The sequence below is a fragment of the Bombus vancouverensis genome, chromosome 4 (genome assembly GCF_051014615.1).
Source record: "Bombus vancouverensis nearcticus chromosome 4, iyBomVanc1_principal, whole genome shotgun sequence".
Lineage (NCBI taxonomy): Eukaryota > Metazoa > Arthropoda > Insecta > Hymenoptera > Apidae > Bombus > Bombus vancouverensis.
The window spans coordinates 19,305,320-19,330,023 of record NC_134914.1 but is presented as its reverse complement, the minus strand read 5'-3'; the positions used below and the strand labels follow the sequence as shown (position 1 = coordinate 19,330,023).

Sequence of the window (24,704 nt, the reverse complement as noted above, 5' to 3'; positions counted from 1 at the left end):
TAGGACGTATGGTCGATTACGAGAAAAAGATAGACTTTGTACGATTATAGAAATTATGGCGAATTACGAGACAAATAGCTTTAATTTGATTCGAACATCCTTCTGACTCGAATAACCCTACCTTACTTTATTTGCACGAACATTCGCCGTCTATCTATCTATGGTCCATTAAAAATAGCGATTCGAGTTTGCGTTGCGATCGAGAAGAAAGAGAAAGTGAGAAATTGGATGGAGATCGCGAGCTGTTTCGTTCCGAAGATAATTGTATTCGATAAGTGTCCCGATTTTGAATAGACGTTCCACACATCGACCTGCTTCCATGTTGGACTCGTTTCTATAGAGGTCTTTAATGATGCTTTTAATGATACATCTCTTCGGTCTTGAATATCAATTTTTAAGCGCGTTGCCGCTAATTACCTGGCTTGCTGACCGACTTACAAACGTATTAAAAATTTTTCCGTGAAAATAACCTTCTCGTTCTACGTTCTCGTTTATACAATTCTTACATATTGTTTCGCTGTTTGGTCTTTAAATGATCTTTAAAGCACGATCTAAACAGCGCGGGAGAAATCATTTCGTTGATAAAAATTTGTTCAATTTCGAACATTCGAGGTTCGTGCATTTCTACTTCTTTTAGATGTTATCTTCGAAGTTTCTACGTAAATGTTAATCGATTCCAGCTTCATAAGCATAATATTATCTACTTATTATTCTTGGAACATATCCAATTTTCTTTTCATCCAACGCTGCAAGAATATGCTCGAACATGCTCGAATATGCAAATACCATTCCTTGTACATGCAAATTAATTCGATATACAAGATCAGATCGATTAACAGGAATTAAATAGCGATAAATCGAATAATAAGAGAATCATCGCCGCTTCTCTGAAACATGGCTCTTACGTAGAATCGTACTCCTCGCCCATTAGGATCCATCCATTTTCTTGGGATCAATGAATCTTTTTATGACCAACTCATCGAACGAAATAATTCGGAAAATAGTTTCGACGTTTGGAGAATTTACGAGCTTACGATATTTGTTTGTCGTTTCTATCCTCCTTGTGCCATATCATTTTCTTGGTGAACGGAAACGCGGCTAATTAACTCGTCCGTCGAATAAAAAAGTTTGCTCGAGGTCGCCTCGTGTTTCATTCTTCCATCTAGAATATTAACCTTCGTTCTTTTATTAACCGTCTGATTTGCATCTAAATCGCGTGACATTGAATTTATTTCATCGACTACGTGGATTCCTTTCCTCGGTCACGCATAATATTCAGGCCAGTGGCGCGAAACCGAGCGCGTTCGCTGCCTCGTGTGCAACGCCTGCCATTTTAATCGCCAGGCGAGAAGCCACATGGTACGCCCGCGGCGTAGAAATCGCGCTCGGATCGCGACTGCTTCTCGCAATTGCACAAAAGGCCTCCTCGATCAACAGGAAAGCCGTTCCTCGCGGGTGAAGGTCTCGAGAATAGATGATTCGGGTCAGCCTGTTACTCGTCGCGGACAATAAGACGCGGATACTGACGTCACTCTCGATGGAAAGATCGTTTTCGAACGATAAGCGCTGTTAATTGCCGTGGCATTCTTGGATTAATTGCCCGATGCCGAGGCCGCCATTCTCTGTTACTCGGTGCGAAATTCTTTGGAAAAAGTCTCGATATCGTCGTCCGGATGTTTCTACGCTACTTAGAATTCATCGTAGGATCGTTCGTTTCGTCTGACGTCGCTTGATTTTAAAAGTGATTTTCTTTGAATTACGATCGTTTGTATTTCCGATGATTTACGTTCGGTTTCACATTTGTCGGCAGCGAGAGTGGTTAAAGCGTTAAAATTGAAAGTCTCTTCTACGATAAATTTGCCAACGATCGAGTAGATACTTTTTATCGGCACGGAATTATCGCTGCGTGTCTCTCGGCTCGCCGAAGCTGAATTTTTGAAGAACACTATGCTGTACCGACAGATTCGCGAAACTCGCGACTCAACGTTCTCGAGTTAATGCTCTTTGCTCGATGCTTGCAGAAACTTGATATTGCTCGACGAGTTAATGCTATCTGGTCGCTTAATCTCCGTTCGGCAACTTGGTCGTTTCAAAATCCTCGTGCAACGAGGCAACTTCTAATTTCGCTCGTCACTTTCGCAAGCGAAGAAAAAGTGGTGAAAGAGTTTAAGGGGTTTTCTTTCTGGATAGATTTGGTCGTGAAAGAACGTCTTACGAGCTGCGGATGGAACATCATGGAATTTTCGTGGAAGGACTGTAGTGGGAAATCGTACGATTAATCGGACTTGAAAGCGCGCGAATTTTAATCGTCAAAGCATAAATCCGGAAAGATCCGAAAGGAGGCAAGATGCTTTTGAACAAAGAAAATCAATTACCCGCGCGCATCTTTGCGCAAAATGTATCTACATATTTTACATTCTCGACTGCATTTTTTCCCCTCGTTCTAGCCACGCTGCCCGTAACTTGGAATTTATCACTGCAATAAATATTCGCAATTGTATCGTGAATTTCAAGTAGAAGCCAGTTCGTATAAGGAATAGTCAAACATCAGGTTGAGGACCAAAGTTTCGTGGATCGCGTACCAAGAGGGTAGCGCTAATTCCGTCCATTTACGGACGAATTTCGTTTGCTCCCCGGAGGGAAAGGAAGAGAGCGAGCTACAGGTGCAAGATCAGGCGGAACGTCAACTGCGCTTTAATCACGTTTCGAGTGTTCCTCGAGCAGTTTATTAGAGCTTGGCTTTTCCACGCTTATTATTCCGTACGATGTTTAACGAGCGAGCGTTTCAGCTCTGTCTTCCACTCGCGTTCCGACTGTATCAGCGACAAAGTACTTTTTAATGGCGGATGACTACGTTGGAATACATATTTTTCATTTAAATGCATATAACTATGAGGCTGCTGGATGAATAATCGCAAGGTTATCGTATTTTACTGTTTCTACATTCTCTGCGTTCAGCATTTCATAAAACTTTTGATTTCATATTGTTATTCGAGATAGTCAAATATTTGATTAATAAATTAACAATAACGTTATTTTTTTATATGGATGAAATAACGGAAATAACGGATGAACGATAAACAAATAACGTACGAACATGGTTAATATATTATTTGATTCAACCATTAAAACGAAGGAAAATAACAATATTTTAAAAAGTGTCGTGAAAGGTATCGTAAAAAAGTACTCAAGGATATCTGGGTTAATATCGAGTAACTTTTATACGAAACTCGTTTATCCTTGAACGCGCTTGTCGTTTTTCGAAAAAAGGATTACGGTTAGCTCGATGAAATCAACGTGCTTAACACGTAGAAATCAAACGTACGGTAGATACGTTTTTCAAATTGTCTGAAAATTTTCTTCGAATTTCTCTTGAAGAAGGAGAAGTTCATAAAACGGTATAAACATAATTCGACGCGTGGCGTTTACATGTTTTCCGACTAGATACCGGGATAACAGTGACTCGAATTTACTATCCCGCGACTCGTAAATTGGATTGACCCCATAAACGTGCCCCTACTCTCTACATTTGCATGCTTTTATCAGAATCTATTGCTCGAACGGAATCAGTTTCGTTCAACTAGATGCGTCCTCTACCATTTAACGAACAATTCCATCGACGATCCATACTTGTACCGATCGCATTCTTTAACGCAATTTTTCCTTCTTCTTTCCCCAATTCTTCAACATTCCAACATCTCTACCGTCGAGCTTTTTAATTTTTGTATCTTTTAACATTTTCTACATTTCGAATTCTCTAAATTTTCGAATTCTTGAAACCTGAAACGATCATTGGCGTTTTCCTGCCGCCTAAACGCAAAAAGTGTACGTCAACAGGGGAATATCAACCCCTCAACAATGTCCTCTCATGTTGTCGCAGACTCGATTAAAAACAGCGAGGATCCCGAGATGCCGCTGTCTGCCTGTATTCCCAGAGAATTTGCATTTCATGAGGACACCGAATTAGTTTCCGCATGCATTAGTCGGCTATTGGATGGACACACGATATTGTAAGACGAGACACGAGCCAGAAGCCCTGGAGGATCAGCTCGAAAATTGCAGAAAGATTAATTGTTCGTTGACCGAATTTATTTATGCTCGTCCCGATGATAAATTGTTCCTGTCACCTGTCCCGCTAGAGATTCTTTTCAAAGACATCTCGATTTGTTGTTGAGAAAAATTTAACAGAGTCTTTATGGGAACGGGGGCTATATTTAATTCAATGTAATTTAATTTAATTTAATTTAATTTAATTTAATTTAATTTATTGATCTAACGGGTGACGATAAAAGATTAGAGCACAATTTGTATTTTTATGTGTAGTCAGATTAAAGATGAGGAGAGTATATGTTATGCCGCGTGCTTTAACACGCTGTAACAAATGAAAATTGAAATTTCTATATAAAACTTTTGCGTAAAAGTTGGCAAATGTTGACGGTAAAAATTGATAGAAACATCGAGATAGAACGATTCAAAATTCGCATAAGCTGCTCGTTATCGTTTCGGTTCGCAGTCAATAGGATTCAGATGGCCGACACGTTCGTTGATAATAAAATTAAATGTCGAGCCTTTAATCTTGCGGAGCGCGATTCGACGAAATCGGCAAGCGCCAGAAATATCGATGGATTCCGGCGTAATATTTGCGGATCCATCGAAGTTGGAATTCCCAGTTTATAACGGGGCGACGCTTTTCCAATACGGATCGTGCGATTTCGTTCGAATGGCTTTCATAATTTACACGCGTACGCACGCGTACGTATATACATGTAGGATGGAAAAGACGGCGGTTCTACACGAAGAAACGAGTCAAAAGCATAAACCAGAATATTTCGATAGCAGGCTTCGCTTTCTAAAAAGTCGGTTTTAACTTCTTTCCGTTTGTACGTGCGTGTACGCCTAATTCATATTTCATCGAAGCGTAATTCCAAGGTAGAATGGCCAATTATCTCCGACAGTCGTATTCAAATATTTTCCAATCTCTTATTCGTTCTATCGAATAACGGAGAACTTGAAACAAAATGTACGATAAATTTAATCGCTCTAGAAACTGTCGTTCTTAAAATTATTTTCCTATTAATTAATAATAGTACGAAAGAAATTTCTTCGAATCGTCTTAAAAGCGTTTCAATGGTTTCTTACATTTTTATGAATATTTTTTATTACCATTTTTGTGTTTTATTTCATCAGATACTTGAACGACCTTTTGTTTTAATTACCGCGTGTTTTAATCGGACGCTTCCTGCATATGCGTACTATGTATCATTTGAAAATGGACGTACGAAGGGACAAGTAGTTCGAGTAGAAAATAAAAAACACGCGGTAAAAGTAAAATTATGTCGGGACCAGTGATTGAACGTTTCTGTTTCGAAATCCTCTTTGGAGCATGCATTTTATGGGACGACGCGACAGCTGATTCGCACCGGTTGGTCGAATAGAGAAAAGTTTTCATGGTCTCGTGGCTATCGATCCATGTCAACTTCAAATTCATTTTTTTACCTATGTATGCGTATACAAGCTTCTCTGGTGGTCCAATATTTAACATCCATTATTATCTCGCCAGACGGTTCTTAAATTTCTCGTATCATATTTTTCCCTCCCCTCGTCGAATTTTTCCGTCTTTCCGTTTCTCTCCGCGATTATCGAACATTACGATCCAATCGATTCGCAATTTGAAACGTCCTGAATAATTACCTTGCCTCCGTTCTATCGTTAAATGCGCAACTGCAAAATTCGAGAACCTGGAAAACCTACGAAATCTCTCAAACCGTGATCGATACTCCACCTAAAATTATCTCCCCTTGAATTCGCCGCAATTATTCGATTATTCCAGTTTACGAGTTACCGTTTCGAAACTCCTGCCGAAACTTGTTTCAAAACTTGTTCCTCCTCGGAGCTGAATTCCTTTAGTCTTCAGATTACAACGAAATCTTGGATGCAAAAGGAGGCAAGAGAGAGAGAGAGAGAGAGAGAGAGAGGTGACGTAACAGCTTGCTTAACGAAGCTGGTTGGCGTTGGTTAATCCTCAAAGATAGAGGGTTGCCGGCATGCACTGGCGTCGTTGGTCCGCTGGTAAGTCAAACCGAGTGGCAAGGGATGGGTCGAGCGTGTTGCGGGTCGAGGACGAAGCTGAAGCTCGGTGACAGGTTGATTTATTAGCTCGGACCGGGTGCACGATGATATCTGCAAGGATCGCAAGTCGCTTGTTTTTCGAGCTACACGGTATCTGTTACTCGCGAAGAAGCAAGAGCCTGATAGGCAGACCTGGTGCGCGAGATCGTAGATATCAACCCTTCTGAGTTTCGACCTTTTGCACACGCAGCCGTTCACGCATCGCTCGTCTAGGGGATCGATCTTCGTTCTAGTAACTTGCCGCTCTCGTCCTGAATCGAGTTAAGCCTGGGGTGTATTTAACGCTGGAATTGAAATTTTCCGAATAACGGAAGCGCCAAGGGTTTACAGGCTTCCGTGTAATTTTCCTGCTTCGATACCTCCGATAGGAAATTTAAGCAGCAGCGAAATTAGAAAAATCTCCAAGGTTTTGTATACTGGAATTTTGTCCAGTTTTACGGTTGAGCGTTAAACAACTACGTCGGGTCTACTACGTTCCTCGAACCATCGTCGATTGAATCGTATTTTTCTATCGGTGAAATGCTTCTTAAATTTGAGGAAAATATAAAAGAATTATTGCTCGTCGATTATATTACGATCGCTAGTATGTTCCGTATATTAACTCGGGTGCCACGTTACATATCACGGGCGTGTCTCGTATTTTCTCATTCACGCGCTGTCATAAAGCAAGGAAGCAGTTGATCGCGTCATTGTCGCGCAAAGATTGCTCGTCAGTACCTTCGCGATTCCTCGACGAACAGGAGAAAATCAACGAGTACGAACAGATACGCCGTTCACAAAGGGACTCGACACTGAAAGACGAAGAGTTTCTTCTTTTCTTTTCCGTCCTTTCGCTCCTTTTCTTTCTCCTTTCTTCTTTTCCTTTCTTCTTTCCTTTCTTTTTTTTTTTCAAACGTTAAAAAATATCCCAAAGCTCGTTTCCTGCTTGTTCCGTAACGGTTTCCCCGCGCCCGTTCCGGTCAAGTCGCTTTTGTGCCATGTTCCTTCGATTTGCAGACTATTCCGTGGGAACTCCGGCCTCATTGTCCCGTCTACGTTTCTCTGTTCGTTGTACGCCGCGAAAATGGAGGAACGAGCGCGCGCGGACTCAATGTATCGTGCCTCCATCGGCACTACAAAAGGAAATGACCGAGAAAGGACGGATCGGGAAGAATGAAATCGCGGATTTCGCTTCGAATCGGCCCCCTTTCCTCCCCACTTGTTTCAAAATTGCGCGTTTTGTTCGCCGAGGGTCGTTTGTCCCGCGACGATTTTTTAAAACGGTCATTGTTTGTCCGACAAACGTCGAAAGAATAGCTTCGGATTGGCTGATACTTGTAAATGTATTGCTGCTCGGATTCGTAATAATTGGTGGCTTTCTTTCTTATCGTATATATTGTTATTGCCTCAAATTATACAATTATCTATCATTCGTGTAAGTCGAAGATGCAATTCGACGAAAATCTAGGTACTATCGTAACGTCACTCGAGTCCATTTACGCGACCAATTTTCATCCATCTTCGATCACATTCCTCTTCATTTATACCAACTAATGTTAATTATTATCGATATGTCGATATCATCCGACAACGTACGATATTCCAATTATTACGTATAATTATTGGAATTAACGCGCGGTACAAACGCGAGCGTAAAAAAGGAAAACGAAAGACCTACAGAGGAGTACATGAAAACATGGTAATCCGAAAAGGTTGCAGAGAATGAAACTTTGTAAAAATAAAATTCGAAAAATAGTCGACGTATCCCTCGCGTGGAAAAGTACTGGACGGAGAAAGAACCGGAAGAGAGCTGTAAAAACACGCCTAAAAGCCGTGCCTTAAATGAGATAACGAATGAAAGTTGACGATGCAGGTATATCCGCGAAACGGCCAAAGCCAGCGAAAACCAGTAATTCGACGAAATTCACTGGGATATTTTACCGCGGTGGTTACCAGTGGAACATTTTCTAGCGAGAGATGGAATTTCCAGACAGTGGACGGAATTACGAGGGAAGGGCATAAATTCAAGGGTTGGATTGGCGCACGAGGCAACAACTCCGGAGCCACCAACCGTGCTCCTCTTCCGCAAGTTCCAGAGCTGGCTGCCAAATTCAGCAACAAGTTCGCTTCCGTAACGGGGCGGCGTACAGGAGATGTCGTGGCTACGACCAAGTCCTCCTCCTCTTCCTTCTCCTCCAGTTTCTGACAGAGGAGAAGCGCCGATGGACGGTTGTATTTCTTGGCAACCACCTCCGCCAAACATTGTCACCGACCCTACGTCAATTTCAAGCAACAAGTACAGTTTCCGTTTAACTTTCCGTGCACACAACCTTCCCCGGGCTCTCGCCGCCATTCTAACCGGTCGCCTTGGCACTCGACCTCGCGTTTCGCGATAACACTTTTGTAGACCACTTATTCAGCGAGCTGAGATACACTCTTATCGCGAACCCGCGATTCTTATTCCCGCTGCGTGGATTAAACGTCGCTTAACGAGTCGGCGGATCTTTATGCAGCTATGCGAGTAAAAATAACGTGCCCCAAATGGGGTACCGATAAGGCAGCTACGTCGCACGAAAGAAAGGTAAACCAGAGGAAACGTACGATCGTAATTTTGTGGGATGGAATTGCATTTGATAAAATCAGCGAATAGGCGTACGGCGATGTTCGTGAAAGTATAAACATTTAGCGTATGCAAGTTTTATTGATGTACGCTGCATCTCGTAGTTGTAAAACCGCCCTAAAATGTTTCATTCTTAAACAGGTTCGAGATATCGCGGAACACGCATCGATGAAGAGATTAATTAGCTTCGTGGGAATAAATGACCAAGATGGCAGAAAATCGCTGTAATATAAGAGTAGTAATTTTGAACTTTCTTTCATCCAACGTCTAAAAGTCACGTCTAAAAGAGTATCGACAGCTAAAGACGATCTTGACGCGGAGTTCTCTGTATCTGTCAAGAACAACTGCAACCATTGAAACTGCTAATAATCTGATTCTCGATTTCCCATTTTGCCCGATCAAAGTAATTGACTACCAAGCAGATGTAGCGCGCAGCTTTGTCCTTTCACGGATCATCCCTGGCGTGCGTTTAATTGCTCCAACCAAAGATTCTTTATCTTCCTGCATTACGGAACGACCCATCGTTCGTCCAATTATTCGTTACGCCGCAGTTTCTGCAGCTTTTCGGAGCGTCCAAAGGAAGGTTGGTCTTGTTAGACGCTACTCGAATTTTCCACGAACATAATGAAACGTCGATAGGAAGGGAATGAATAATCGGAAAAGCGCGTCCTCCACCCTCTTAGTTTACTATTCTGCGTATCCTCTTCTTTCCTTTCTCTTTCCATTCTTTTTTTATTCCTTAAATAATCCATCCGCTGGAATAAGTAATCGCAGCGGGGCTGGTCTCTTACGCTTCGAGTGCTTTCGAATTGGCGTTCGATCGACGCAATTAATGAAAACGTTCGTAGACACGAAAGGTATCTGTGTTTTTTATTCGTGAAACACGAGAGCGAGAGCTTTGTTCTCGAATGAAACACTCGTGGACGCGAAACAGCATAAATTGAGAACGGAAGGGGATGGCTTGTCTTCCGTTTAGCTGGTTAAATGCGTTTCTAATTCATTGCTAAAGGCTACTCTCGTGCGAAATTGCACGACGTGTCCGACGGAAGCGGATCGTTCGACCACGGAACCGCTTCTGGCTAATTGAATTATCCTACCCAATTTTCCGTGTCGCCAGGGACATGCACGAGGGCGGTTGTCGTAGGATCAGTCTCCCTGCGAACGAGGGCGGAATTAACGCTTCTGATCGCATCCTCTCTAGGTTTTCGCGTGTAGCGCTTGACGCAGGTAAAAGTACCGAAAACCTCGCCCTCTTCTTCGTATTCTTGGATCTTTTATATTTTCTGTAGCGTGGGTCGCGCGTATCTTGCTTCGCACTGTTTAATCGCGTATGATATCAAATATTTTAGTAAAATTATACGTTAATGACTAAGAGCATTTCTTGCATCGCGAGACGATCATCGACCCTTTGCACTGCGAATTTTATTTCAATTTCGTTATCAACAGCTCCCGACGCTTTTAGACGTTTTTATTTGAAATTTACTTTGACTAAAAAATAAGACAATTTAAATAATTAAATAAAGGAAGAAAGAAATTCGCTTAAATAGCAGTTTTATTCGCACTATTGTTGTATTTTGTAACTTTTAAGTGTACGATATATCTTGAAACAATTTCCAAGACGCAATTCTGGTTTTCTTTCGCACGTTTCACAAAAGAAGGTGGGACTCGACAAAGGAACTCCCGAGATAAAAACTGATGCCGAGTCACGCTCGACGTAGGAGTGCGAAGGGTTAATGTACAAAGTCTTTCGCTTATTTCCTTGATTATCTGTAGCATTTATTCGAGACAAGGAAGGTCGCTACTATCTGATCTCGCGCAGAAAATTTCGCGGTTTAATTAAATTTTTGCTAAAAATTTTACCTCGACATCGTGATAATAAAATAAAATCTTTTTGTCGTTAGTCGCGCGTCTATAAGGCGACCATTAAGTGGAGAGAGGATTGGCAACGGAATTAAAAGGCCGTGTTAGACTCGATAGAAATATTGAATTTCCATGGAGAAGCGTCGCGTTAGACGGTCTAGACGCGTCGCCGTGTCGCATCGGCTGACATTTGAAAAGTGCAACACTCACCGTGTTACAACTACGACGCCTTCCAAATTTAACGCGGGTCGCATACCGACGTGACATGCATCTCCAATGAAATATGCACGGCTGTTTCACACGGGTTTAGTCGGTACATCGGTGAAACGGTCGCTCACGAATCGTCGATAAATCGCACGAGTATTAAATCGACGTTCTTCGATTCTTCATTCTTGTTCACCAGATAAGGTATCGTAAAAATATTATTCAGCGCTATCCGGAACTCGTAATGTGGTACTCGTTTATCCTTCGACATTGTTTTTACAGACAAATTATCATCGATTTGATACGAATTGTCGTATCCTCGTATATTTATTTGATTTCTTGCAAATTGATATTTTTCGTTAATATCGATGGATTAAAAGTCGTCCCCTTGAGTAGAATTTTTGCGAGATAAAACGCTAATTACTCGTGAAAATCCAATGTGAATCATAAGAACGTGAAAATATGAATTGCAAACCGAGCGTCGTTTCACTGAGAATTTCCAAATATCACGTAGAATCGTGGAAACATTTCTTACGTACAAGTATTTAAATTCATGACGACGATAAAGCAACGGTCGATGTAGCGTTTGAACGAATCGCTTACAAGTATAAGCTGGCGACATTCTGTAAATCTTTCCGTGGTGTCAGCAGCTATCGTCGGCCAATTATTCGCGATCTCGAAAAGCAGTCGCGCCTAATTATTAGATCACGGCTAGACCGACGTCGAACCTCGTCCCTGAGCTCGAAAAGCATTTTCGTAATTCCGCGTTGTCCGGCCTGACTCCCGAAATAAATCCAGATACTGGTTGTTCGCGGCGGAAACGGACCGGTCGTCCACGGTGGATACAAAATGGAATCCCTCCGAGAATTATACTCTCCAACACTGGATTTTCTCCGATGTTAGTTTCCTTCGAATCCTGAATTTATCGCCGTTAGGTTTCCATTCGAAAATCGTCGAAAGAAATTTCTTACTAATTGCGAAAGAAACCTTACTTCGTTTCGGAATATTTCGTTTCAATTTGTACGCTACATCTTTCCACAGGATCGAAAACTATCGCTGGAAAAATTAAAATTTCAAACAACTGTTATCTCGCAACATTTCCATATTCTCTCCGAGTTGCCAGCTTTTGTATTATTCCGTTTATTCGTTGCACTTTCGCTCGATTTATTATTCCGTTCCTTTCACGCTACTTCGGCTAAATTTTTAACAATTCACCGACCTCGAACTCATTGCTTGACGGCGGCTCCGCAAACGGGCCACCGAGTTCGATTAGTTCCATCATAACTCGAGCAATTGCGGATCGCACAGCCAAAGCACCTTCGTCCCCGGTTCGACCCCGATAACCGCGGGGCAAACTTGCCGAGATAAGGGATACTCGTGGTCGATTCCTGTGCGGTTATCTGGCGAGGTGGTGAATCGAAAGGTCGGGACGTCGTTTGTCACCCAGAAATCGTGTCCTCCTTCCCTCTAAACTTTGAATCGCTTTCCCAAGCTGGAAGAAACGTGTTAATTTCAACAAAGATCAATCTGTCACCGTTGCAACCATCAACCAACTCTATCCTTCGCAATATTCTGAAAATCTTCTTTTACACCCGTTCGATTCGTCGAGTTACAGTCGCTTAAAGCTCTCGATATTTTTCCTTTTTTTTAAATAAAAGTAAATTCTAATAGGGAGAAGTTCATCAACTCTTTCGAGGCTAACATTTTTTCAGACGTCGTACAATTTTATTCGTGGTAATTAGCGCTAATGGAAATACAAATTTCCCGATGTTGTCGCAAAAAAGATATAACGCAGCCAAATTTAAGATTAATTCGACCAAAAACAACTACATCTGTCGGTCAGTTTGTTAACGTTTAATTTACTAGTACGTTAAAGTACTATATAGCGTGTACTCGATATTAAACGCGATCGACTGTATTCCAGCGTAAATGTTTTAGTTTCTGTGGTTAGTTCGAAATATCCGCGTAATACCGTTGCATGAAATTTTCCCAGTTCTATCAGCCACGTTTCACAGAGAAAGCAGACGGAGCGAGGAAACCTCTGCCAATCAAGCTCGATTAGAAACGTTTTGCTGCAACATCTAGAAGCACATTCGCGCGTTTCTCCTTTTTCTTCAAACAACCGTGCGTGTTCTCGTATTTGTTTTCTTACTTAAACATTGATTAATTTCATTCAAATATATATATCTCTATCCTAAATTTCCTCGCAATAACGTTGCCGTACGATTGAATTTCGCGTTATTAACACTAGAACTACCACAGCAGTCGAATCGACCGGTTTTACAATTTTATTTTAAAATTCCCACTTCGTGTTATATTTTTTCTCCGCAGTGATGTAATGACTTTCGCAACGATAACTAAAAGAATTATATAATGAATTTTATTTTGTCTTTTATGTATTCGAACTGAAAATAATTTTGTACCAAGGCCACTTGTACCAATACCAGTCAAAATGCCTGGTACTTGTCAAAGTGTAAAAGGGTGCTGCGATCTGTTTATCGAACCCCGATTAACCAGTTTCCTCGCTTTGTACAAATTGCCACACGTTTTTCAAATTTTTACCGCGTATCGCTCGATACGACGATATCAGCTTTCAGGAAAATTCCGGATCGATCGTTAGATCTCTGGATGCTGATACTGGAAATACCATAGCAGTGAAAATGATTGGTTCTACAATTTTATAAATGTGTCGACCCTCGTTTAGGGACGATGGTCCCAGATGGATTAATAATATCAAAAATGTACTACATAACGTGGAATTGCTTCTGTAAGAAAGTAATAAATCGATAAATATAAAAATATTCTATTATTACGTATTTTTTAAAGACCAGTCATTTTCACTGGTCTTGGTAGAAATAGCTTCGTGTTAATTATCGGTAGTGTTAAAATGCAGCGTGCTGTAATAAAATTTACGAAGGAGATAATTATACAACTGAAAGTAATTGAAAGTTTATTTCGGTATTGCGGTATTGCGTAACCGTTGGCGCGTTAATCTCTGAGAAAAAGGAAAGACATTAACGGAGTAGTTACAGTGTGTACTTTGCGTGTTACATCCTGCACGCATTTCGCGAAATAAAGAATACCATGCTAGATGTACCATAACGGAAGAGAATGGAAGATAAATATTTCTCTTTATTCCGAGAGGAAATATTTTTAAGACACGTCAGCCCATTTTCTCGCGAGAACTCGCTCCCTTGGTTCTGTGTTGTAATTTTACGGCGAGAAATCCTGAAATTATTTACAACAAAACCTCCTTCGATTTAATCCGGCATTATGTAACGACTCTGCGAAACGAACTGATGCGCGAAGATTCCATTCGGTACGGACATTATCCTACAACGTTTGTTTAACAGCCGTCAATTTCCGTCACGCGTATCCCCCAGAACGCTAAATTAAGCAACGAAGGATAATAAATATGTCGATCTGTGCCTTCCGAGATCGATCCGCTGCCAAAAGTCGATCGGGCCAAATGCGCGAAACAGAGTCCCAACGACTTCTTTCTTGACCAGGCGTGAAGAGTTCGCGCGATTTATTGAAAGAGGAAACAATAGTTTCGAAATAGACCACGTTTGTTTGTGGAAGAAACGGAGTTCGCGAGAACTCGTGAAAGTGCTTAAAGTAATTTCTGCGATTCGAAAGATACTTATTCGAAGTAAATGTACGTCAGATAATTATCAATTAAAAATAACCAAGTATATACAGTCAGCCATGAAAACCTTCTTACATGATGTAGCTAATCTGTTTTTTTTTTTTTAACACCAAATTGTGTCTTAGATCTGCCGTATCTTGCATAGAAAAGATGACAATTCAAAGACAGAACAAAACGAAAGAGACTGTGCTTTCGTGAAACTATTAGAAAACTATGGAAATATGTCAGCTAAATTAAGTTTCGAAATACATCTATCGGACGAAACACGCGGAAGTTTCGATCGAAACGAGCAGTTCCCAAGGGTCTCTTTATTCGACGACATTCTAAACAAAAAGGGAAGCGACGAATCGATCTCGCTGGCAAGATGCTGTTCAACTTTTAATTGTAATGCTGATACCTCATCGCCGAGCGATCCGAAACTTTCGAAGAAATTCCTTTCCACCGTCGATGCTCGAGCTTCTTCGTTGTTTAATCATAATGGTGTCTTATTTCGACCGAGGTAATTATTGGATTACAAGTAAGAAACTTGCTCTGGAATCCATTTTATCGGACAACGATACATCATGGGAAAAGAAATTGAATTACCTTCTGAGAAGTCATCGTAATCTGATAATCTCTGCGATCAGTCAGCTGATTCGCCGACTCGTCCAACTACTAGCGTATTTCTAACGTAAAAATAAATTGTTTGTAACTCGAGGAGTAAGCTTCGAACGACGATTTCGTAATTAAATGCTACGATCACACCTTATAAATGTCCCTTCTTCTCCAACACTTCGTATAAAAACGACCGTATAAAATTCAATTCAACGACCGTCGTTCCTCCAAAAAATCCAGTCGCCACGCGCCGTTTCGAAAACAGAGTGGAATCGTCTTGCACTCGAGTCGACCGAAAGACAACCCCTAGAAATTACCCGGACGCGAATTGAATTATTCAAAGAGACGTCTCGGAAAGAAGGGAGAAGCGCCCCCCAACGATACTTTCCTTCGCCGACAAACAGAAGGAAACAGTCGGTGCACGCGGTGATAGAGTGAAAAAGGAAGAAAACGGAAGAAGAGCCAAGACACGAAAACGAAGGAAAAACAGAGAAGGAAGAGGAGAGAAAGCGCGAAAGTACGGTGAAAGAGAGAAGCGACGAAATGGAGGATGAAGCGCCGCAGAGAGCATTGGAAAAAGGTACGTGGCAGAAAGGCGGAAGGAGAAGGCTTCGCGGTGTTTTTCTTATTGTCTTCGAAAGCGAAAGAGTGCCGACGCCACGCGACGACTAGCGCAGTTTCAAGGAATGCATTAGGTAGATGGAACGTGTAATTGAACTCGCCGAGAACGTACACGAGCTTATACGAGGAAAGACTGGCCACCTGTCGTCGTTGCGCCTCCTCTTTGTCCCGTTTTCACGATCGTTTTTCTCTTCGTATCGCCATTAATCTGTTTAACTTGCGTTCTGCGGGAGCGTAAAGGGTCTGGTCGACTTGCCCGAGGACAGTGGGGAACTCGAAGATAGGGATACGGATACTATAAGTTCTTCGGAGACTTTTGAAATTTGAAGCGTTAAAAACAGAGTCGGAGTAAATTTTGGATTAATCGGACGATCCTTAAGAGGATTGTTGCGTATCGAGAATCTTCTTTGAATAAGGAAGGAAAGGAGTAGAGTTTTCGGAGGATTTGGCAGATGGGAGGGTTTTAGAATATTATCGATATTGGTTGTTCTTAATTCCTTTACATCCTTTACATCCTTTACATCCTTTAGGATCCTTAATTTACACTTACGCAACATTTTGGTTGGATCGCAAGTGACGTTTTGGATTAACGATAAGTTACTTAATTTTAGAATATTTTATTCTCTGCATTTTATAACGCATAACAGAAATTGCCGAAATTTATCAAGTAAGATATAGAATCCAAATAGAAAACGAATACTTGAAAGATCGCTCAAGATCAACTGCTATTTTTAACGAAAGGAGAGAGAAATTATTGCGGTGTTTTATGATGTTAGCAAGCGAGGATTAATTAAGAAATTAGAAACGGAACAGTTACAAAGCGATTGAAAATTGAAAATTCACTTGTCGACCGTGTTTCTCTAAACGTTCGAAGTACAAAAGAAATTGGAGCGAAGAGAATGTTGGATACCATGGAAGGTAAAGTATTTAACGAAAGACATTTTCTGTCGTGTCTTTTTGAGTGATATAAATCGAACATCTGAAACTATGACGCTTGACGAGCGAAACATTTTCCATCGTGTTTTTTCTCTTTTTGAATAATATTAAAATGTAGGATTTTTTTTTTTGAGAGATACAAGTCATTCAGAAATCCTCGAAACCGCATGAGCACGTGTTACGAGTTAACAGTTCCAAAGAGAATCATGCACGTTCAACGCTTTATGGACTGGAAAGAACAGACATGTTCGAACACCTTCCCTCGTGTTTCGAGATCCGACTCCCTTCCCGCGAATCGTTACTGTGCACTTCTCTGTCGTCATTTCTACATGTACGAGCTTCGTTTATCCGGACATTTGCCACCAAAGAAATATGTCATAATCAAATTGAAAATAATTAGCAATTTCGAGTTCTTCTTAAAAGATTGGAAGAAAAAGAAATTCAGAGTTTTCCGTTCCCATAGTATGGATATTATATACCTTTAAAACGCTTTATATAACAACCATACTATGCGAAGGGTCTTGGAAAATGTAAGTACGACCGGTAAAAATACCGGTTTCTTGTGTTACAGTTTTCTACGTCAAATTCTCCATAAAAATGAAAATCGATCCAAACTTATAATTGTTTGATCCTAGTATCGATCCTAAAATTAAGAGTCGATGCACTATTAATATTCGTAACCGAGATCGAAACGCAAGAAATCTTGTGCAACCGATCCATCGACCGTCAAAGACACACCGTTTCATTGGAAATCCCACGCGAATAAACGAAGCTCCATTCTGTGGTATGCGTGCGTGTAAGAAAGAGAAAGAGGGAATGAATGAGAGTACGCGCAAGAGGAACAAAGCCACGTTAAGCTGGTTGCGATTGGTGTGTTGCAGACACGAGGTGCCTGTCACCTCGGAGCCGATCACGGTGATACACATGGACGAGGACGTCGTCGTGGTCAACAAGCCCGCCTCCATCCCTGTAAGTGGTGTACTGCCAGGACTGTACTGCCAAAAAAAAAAAAAAAAAAAGAAAAGAAAAAATAAATAAAATAAGATAAAAAGAGCAAAAGAAACAGATGGGAGCATCCACTCGGTTGCAGTAGTTTCGCCTATCTGTTTTTGCTATCGCGGCCGATTGTCCGCGCGACTACGACGATTGTTCGCTCGGCCTTTCGCTTTCTGCGGCCCAGGCCGATTATTTTTGGCCCGAAGCCTCGGCCGCGCGATCAATCCGAACGAATCCGTGTTTGTTTGCTGTTCGAGATCCCATGGTTGTACTAACCCAAATTATTCACTCGCTGGAATACCTTCGATCTTCATTGTATCCAATTCTGGGAAGTTGGTCGAATCCTTGCGTAACGTAGTCGGAATCTAAATGAAGAATTTATCGACGATGGAGAAGAATGTTCTTTTTCCATCTTTCTTCTAATGGTAGCTTTTGGTATCTTCTACGGAAAATATTACAATTTACCAAGTTGGTTTACCGAACTTGTTAGCTTCTACACCGTTAATCCTTCAATTTATCGTAACGAAAACTGCGAAGGAAACAGAGCTTGCTATTCCTAAATCGAAGGTATTCCAGACTCGAGAACGTGAAATTACGTTTAAAAATAAAAATAAAAATAAAAATAAAAAAAGAATGAAAATAGAAGAAAAAGAGTGGAATAGAAATGCGTAATAAGAAAAAAGCGTTCAATCGTCGTGCATATTCTCATACTTGCCGCATGTTTCATTTTTCCTTGTATTCTTTTTCTATCTTTCTTTTTTCTTTCTTATCGTGTCATGGTAAGTTTCTATGCATTTCGTTGGCATATGATTAACCGCACGTTCATCGTGCAGCTGTATTTTTCCTACTAATGTTTTCTACCTGCAGTTTGACGCGCCGGTGGGCTTTGCTCATCGTCTGTGACTCGACGGCCTTCGACGTGGCAAAACAATTATGAATAATCACGCGGCAATTTTGTAATGCGTTTGTACACGCTGACTGCTTTTCATTTTGCCCGGCTCGTCTCTCCTCGCTTCCCGCCAGTCTTCTTATTTGCGATCCTTCCTCGTGTTTACCTCTTTAGATTCAATTGTTTTCCCACCAAATTCCCGCCGTGAATGTTGCTTTGCCGTATTAATCTTTTAAAGTGCCTCGGCGCGTATTTCTTTTTTAACGATTTAAAAAAACACGTTACAATTTCTTCTTCTTTTTGCGAAAAATATTTTCTTGCAAACGTCTGCTCGTGACTCATTTTTGTAATTAATACGATAAAAGCGCAATTACGGTTTGCCGCGTGTCGTCCAAATGCAAATTCATCGAATTTTCGAATGTAAAGAGTTTCTCTACGGTTAAAATGTTGGACTTTTATCGCAGTTGAAAGATACATACAGTTTCGAACAAAGTATTAGGTCGTCCGAAAAGTTTCTTTCCTTTTATAAGGAAATAATAGATACGCAACATTTTTCGTTTTATACAGGGTGGTTGGCAACTGGTGGTACAAGCGGGAAGGGGGTGATTCTACGCGAAAAAAGAAGTCGAAAATATAGAATGAAAATTTTTTTTTTTTAATTTTTGCATCGAGACAACGATCTACAGTGAGATACGTTATAACGAGACGCGATAAATTTTCGCACGCGTACCGGGCGAAAATTCAAAGTCGATTTTCTCGAAAACATCGAACGAAAAATTTTTATTCTGTATTTTCGACTTCTTTTTTCGCGTAGAATCACCCCCTTTCCGCTTGTACTACCAGTTACCAACCACCCTGTATTATTTTATCGAATTACGTACGATCCATTTTGTTCTATCAAGATAAAGATTACAACGTTCGACACATTAGATTTCATGTTTGTATACTTAATATACAAGGTACTTACTTGCTTACATACTATAGCGTTTTATAGAAATAGAAAGTCAGCGTACCGAGGCAATTTTTCTTTTCAAATTATTCTCACATCGATCACGTGGCAGTTTGCGAAATCCTTAATGATCTCTCGATGACATTTTCACCGGTTCTCAGCGAACGAATGATTTATCTCGCTGATACTTCTGCCGTGATGTTTCCAACGACCAAGCACAGAATTCCAGTGATTTTTATAATCGTATGACTCTAACCGTACATCCTCGATTGTATCTTAACGAGGTATAATAATTTACAGCGAGTATTATACGGCCGTGTAATTTTCAATTATGACGCGATTGCGTGACGAGGCAAAAAGACTCTGTAGTTAACGTAATTATACCGAAATAGATAATGAATTCTGTCAAACATTATGGAATCTTTAAACGATTGGATAACTTGTGGGACTTTGAATAATTGACGTTCTTGAAAGATAAATTTTAAAGCTAGAATTTGGTAATTAGTAAACATCGGTGATTTTAATAGTCGCGAGAAATTTAAAACTTATTAATGTCGCTAAATCAAAGATTTCCTAGAATTTCTTCGCGTCGAAAGGATTATAAATATATTCGAGAAGCTATTATTTCGTTGATATTCGTGAAAGACGTAAACAGAAAGGAAAATAATTTAATTCGATAACTAGTTTCGTCGATCCGCAGGTAACTGCCACGAAATTGAAACTTATAACAAAGTTTCTCGGTTCGTCACGATGGCTTTCAGGTTCGACGTGTCCCGCTTTTGTTTCCCCGTTTAATTTGCGGTCCTCGCTCGTACGTGGATCAAAGCCAAAGAGAAACATTAAGCGACGCTTAATTACCATTCCGCGCGTTCGGTTAATTGCCGCAAAAACATTTTTGCGACCGCGGAATGATCATTTAATTACGCCCGGGAACAACAGACCGGATCAGTTTTATTTTCCAAGCTTTTGTTCCGCGCGTTAGATTTTACGAGTCCATTCGATCGCCACCCTCGCCAGACTACGCCAAACAGTTTACGAATTCAACTCGTTTCACGTTCCCTCTGTGCGTGTATGTGTGCGCTTTATATCCTGTAAACGTTAAATTGATATACACTTGAAATTCAATGAACACGCGTAACGTTATTACGCGCTTAAAAAATAGAAGCCGAATTAATACCATTTACTTGTAAAGTTTTGATCGGAAATATTTCATTCGATTGAATTTAACGAAGAAGTAAAATAAGATGGCACCGAATGTAACGTTATAAAAATACGAAAATACTTAATGCTCGTTTCTGTCAGAAGCAATAGCAAGTTCAAAAGAGCAAAATTAAAAAAATACCCAAAAGTAGAGATGAAATGAAAACAGAAAAATGTGAAAATCGAAGCAATTTATTATTTAAAATTTCACAGAGTCGCGCATTTAAAAGTCACAAGTAAACCAAAGATTATTATCATATCGAGGATTGAAAGGTAAAGATTAAATCAAAAATTAGAGAAGCGCGTATCGAAACGATTTCGTACTATGTAACGCATAATCGTCACAGATAATCGCGCAAATACACGAGTCTAAGGAATTGAAACGATAAAATTTCTATCGCCACGACTCTCAGATTTCGCGTATTTTGATCGCATAGGAAAAAGGAAAGGGACGAGACGCGAAGTCGAGCAACCGATTTTCGTCATCGGCAATCGCCTTAAAAAATTAAGTCCGCCGCGAAAGCCTCTTACCGCGATAGAAAATAGTTCGACCTAAAGAATAGGAGTAAGGACAGGGAAGGAAGCGAGGTTTTCGCGATATATATCCGCGTGGAGCACATCCGGTGCTTTCAGAGAGTGGGTCGGACAATACGATAGCGACAAAGGAGGAAGGAAAGGGTGACAGAGGACATAGAAAAGGGGTTAGTTGACGAGCAGCGAGACGAAGAGCAGGATTATCGGGTAAATCGAGTGGTTCTCGTCGTCGCTCGGATGTCAGCGCGTCTTTACGGCCTGCTACTTCCTGTTTATGTACTATTTATGCCTCTAACGATCCCTCGCCTATCAACCTATCGACATCCTCCACAGAATTGCTCGGACAACTCCTTTAAATTTATCGTTACGTCCGTGAATTGCAAGTGTTTCTTCTCACGTTGACACTCGCTTGCCTTTATCTTATCGTGGTTGTAATATCTATGAAATAATAATGTAGAAATGTTATATTATTAGTTTGTAGGTAACAGTGTGATTAATACAATATCGTTCGCACTCGCGCGTAATCGAATATAAAACCCCGTTTCACGTATTCGTTACTCACTACTTCTACGACACAACAACGCAACGATCTTCGCACGACCACGATAAATTCAACTCTGACTCTCTCGACTCTCGTTACAATGTTTTCCATGCTCGCTTTTTTCCTAAGCATACCTTGGTAACGCTCGCAACTCTCTTTGACAACGTCAACGTATCTTGACAACGCTAATAAACAATTACCCCTCGCGCCACGTCCTTCCCCGATGTCACACTATCCCACATTAATATGTATGCGTTACTTTAAATATTTATAGACAATTTGGATAACGTGGATGTTTATTCTTCTATTAGTTTTTTTTTTCTTAAATATGCTTTACGTATGTCTAAAGAGTGCTGTTCAAATGTCATTCTTCGTTTACATACTTTAAGAATTTATAATTTATGCGTCGTGTTCTTTCTTGTACCGTAGAACGCATTGTTTATATATCGTGCTCTGTTTCGTACAGTATAACGAACTTGCGTCTATATTCAAAAATTGTGATAGTATGAAGATTTTAGTATTTTATTTGTATTTCGCAAACTAGTATTTAGTATTTTATTTGTACTTCACTAGCAAGTTACAAATATCGGTAATATGAAAAATAAAACACGAGAGCAAGTGTCGAATCAGCGTTGAGTGCTTCGCTGTTATATCGCTTCGCCGCGATTAGGATAGTGACAGATTGGCGTTTATGAATCGGAGTGTTGGCAACGAGTGTTATTTGAACTACGTGTCGCTTTGTAGGCCTCCTCGATGGAGTATAGTATATCTATTCCGGAAGTTTCGTCGTTGTAACTGTAGTGCAAGTAAAATTGTACTCAAAAGATCCTTCAACAGAAGTTAGAAGTTTTTCGTAGAGCGAGGAAATTATTAGCGACGCACGGTGTCATTGGAATTCTCTATCGCTAAGAAAATTAATGGTAAATTAGGTATTTAACTCAAGGTAGCTACTCGACTCTTCGTATTTTTGCCACTTCTCCGTTATTTTCTTTCAAATGTGTAAATTTGCCTCGACTCTGCCGTGCTCTTGCAATTTTTGTGTCTCGATCGTTCGTTTCAGTAAATAAAAATACTTGTAACGTTCTAGGAAACTTTTTTCTCCATAAAATCAAAGCGTGAAATTACACGTAACGATTCTTCCGTTTCAACTTTTTCGGCTACGAGATTTTAAGACACAAAAATGTACTTTCGCGCTTTTAAATTTCCCGTAAATGCACAAAGATGCACAGTCTGTTTGTTATATTTTTAATATAAATACAAATCGAAACCTAATTCTTTTCAACCATTGTAAGCGTTTCGCTCATTCCAGAAATTCTTTCTAATCGCATTTTTCAACGCGACAATTCCGGATCAACCATTGTGCCCATATTGCGGCTGACACGAACGCGCAATCATCGAATCATTCCCTTTTGTCATAGAGTCAATCGGTTTTTTCTCTTCGAATTGGGAGAAATTGGTCGACGTCGCATGCAGCCAGCCTGTTTGCACGTGCATTCGCGTCAAATCGTTTGCCCTAACCATCGTTGGTACCATAATGGCGTCGTGCAATCGCGCTTAGCTTCGAATTTCGATCGTACACCGCCAAGACTGCTGCTTTTCACTAACGTTATATGTTTACCCGTTGTACGTCCTGTCAGTTTGTCTAGTGAATGATGTGGTTAGTGGAAAGCATTTTTAATTTAATGGTATTGACCGTAGAGATGTACATAGTCCACGGTACACGGTCTGGTTGAAAAGTAATGGGATTGCCAATATATTAATTCAAATGCTAATCGTATTTGTAGAAATCGTTCGTTTTATTCAGAGTATGTTCCTTTGGCATCGATTTACTTCAATGCCAAACATGGTCAACCGGTAAACGAATAGATTTGTGGAGATTTGCTTTTGAAATGGTTTCGAGTATTCTTTTCATGACTGTCTTTATACTTGGAACATATAATGTGTATTCAACGTTAATTCGTAGCCAGTGTTTTATTGGAATTCTCTGTATCAAACATAGAAAGTAATCGTAGAGGGAAAATCACGCGATTACGACAGACGAATGATCATTGCTGCATCGTTTTATTCTATGAAAATTTATTATGCACAAGAATTCGGATGTGCTACGAAATATCATAGTATCGCTTCAATTGCGACTTGATTCGTATGGTACGCGATCGTAAAATATTACCCGAGAAATTGTAAATCGGTGAAAGAAAAATTATTTCAAACGAAGAATACTCTAACAGTGAAACGGATAACAACGTTGGATAACGAAACGATTAGCTTAGAAGCTAAAATGGTGGAAGAATGTTCGTGGTGGAAGAGAGGAGCACCTCTTGCAGAAACACTTCTGGTGTCTGTAAATACAATAATACAATAATCCCATTCCGCTTTTCTCGTTCTCCTTGCCGAGTATTTTTAACCGTAACGCGTAACTCGACCAATTGCACAATCCTCTATCTTCCTCGTCCTCTTTTCCGCTTCGCGTTCTGTTTTCTCGGCAAATAAACCGAGCCGATCCTGGAATTGCAGGTGCACCCGTGCGGACGATACCGACACAACACGGTAGTCTTCATTCTGGCGAAGGAATACAATTTGAAGAACCTGAGGACAATCCACAGGCTGGACAGACTGACCAGCGGTATTCTCCTTTTCGGTAGAACGCCGAAGAAAGCGAGGCAGATGGAGCACCAAATAAGAAACAGACAGGTTCGTTTCGTAACGGTGTTATGCGAGGGAAACCTGCTTGGACCCGCGGATTTTCCAATAAATTCTGCCCAACACCGTTAGAGCCGGATTGGATAAGAACAAAAAGACATGTTAGATAGCGTTTCGTGTTTTGTGGAGATTTACGACTTTTACGAGATATTATTTACAATGGTCCCGATCGAATGTCAACTTTGATACTAAAAGAGAATCGAATCCGTCTCGTAATAATTTTCAATAGTACATGTAATTCATAAGTGCTATTGCTATATTACTGCTATATTAATTGCTTAGTGGAAAAGTTAGATAACGTTT

The 24,704-nt window shown here is 40.5% G+C and overlaps 1 protein-coding gene across 1 annotated transcript in view; it reads left to right on the top strand.

The window, feature by feature from the left end:
• Nucleotides 1-24,704, top strand: part of LOC117161473 (pseudouridylate synthase RPUSD2) — a 175,523-nt gene that overhangs the window by 145,937 nt on the left and 4,882 nt on the right. The window contains 2 exon segments of the mRNA XM_033343037.2: nucleotides 17,474-17,561; nucleotides 24,216-24,392. Coding sequence (XP_033198928.2) covers nucleotides 17,474-17,561; nucleotides 24,216-24,392 — 265 coding nt within the window.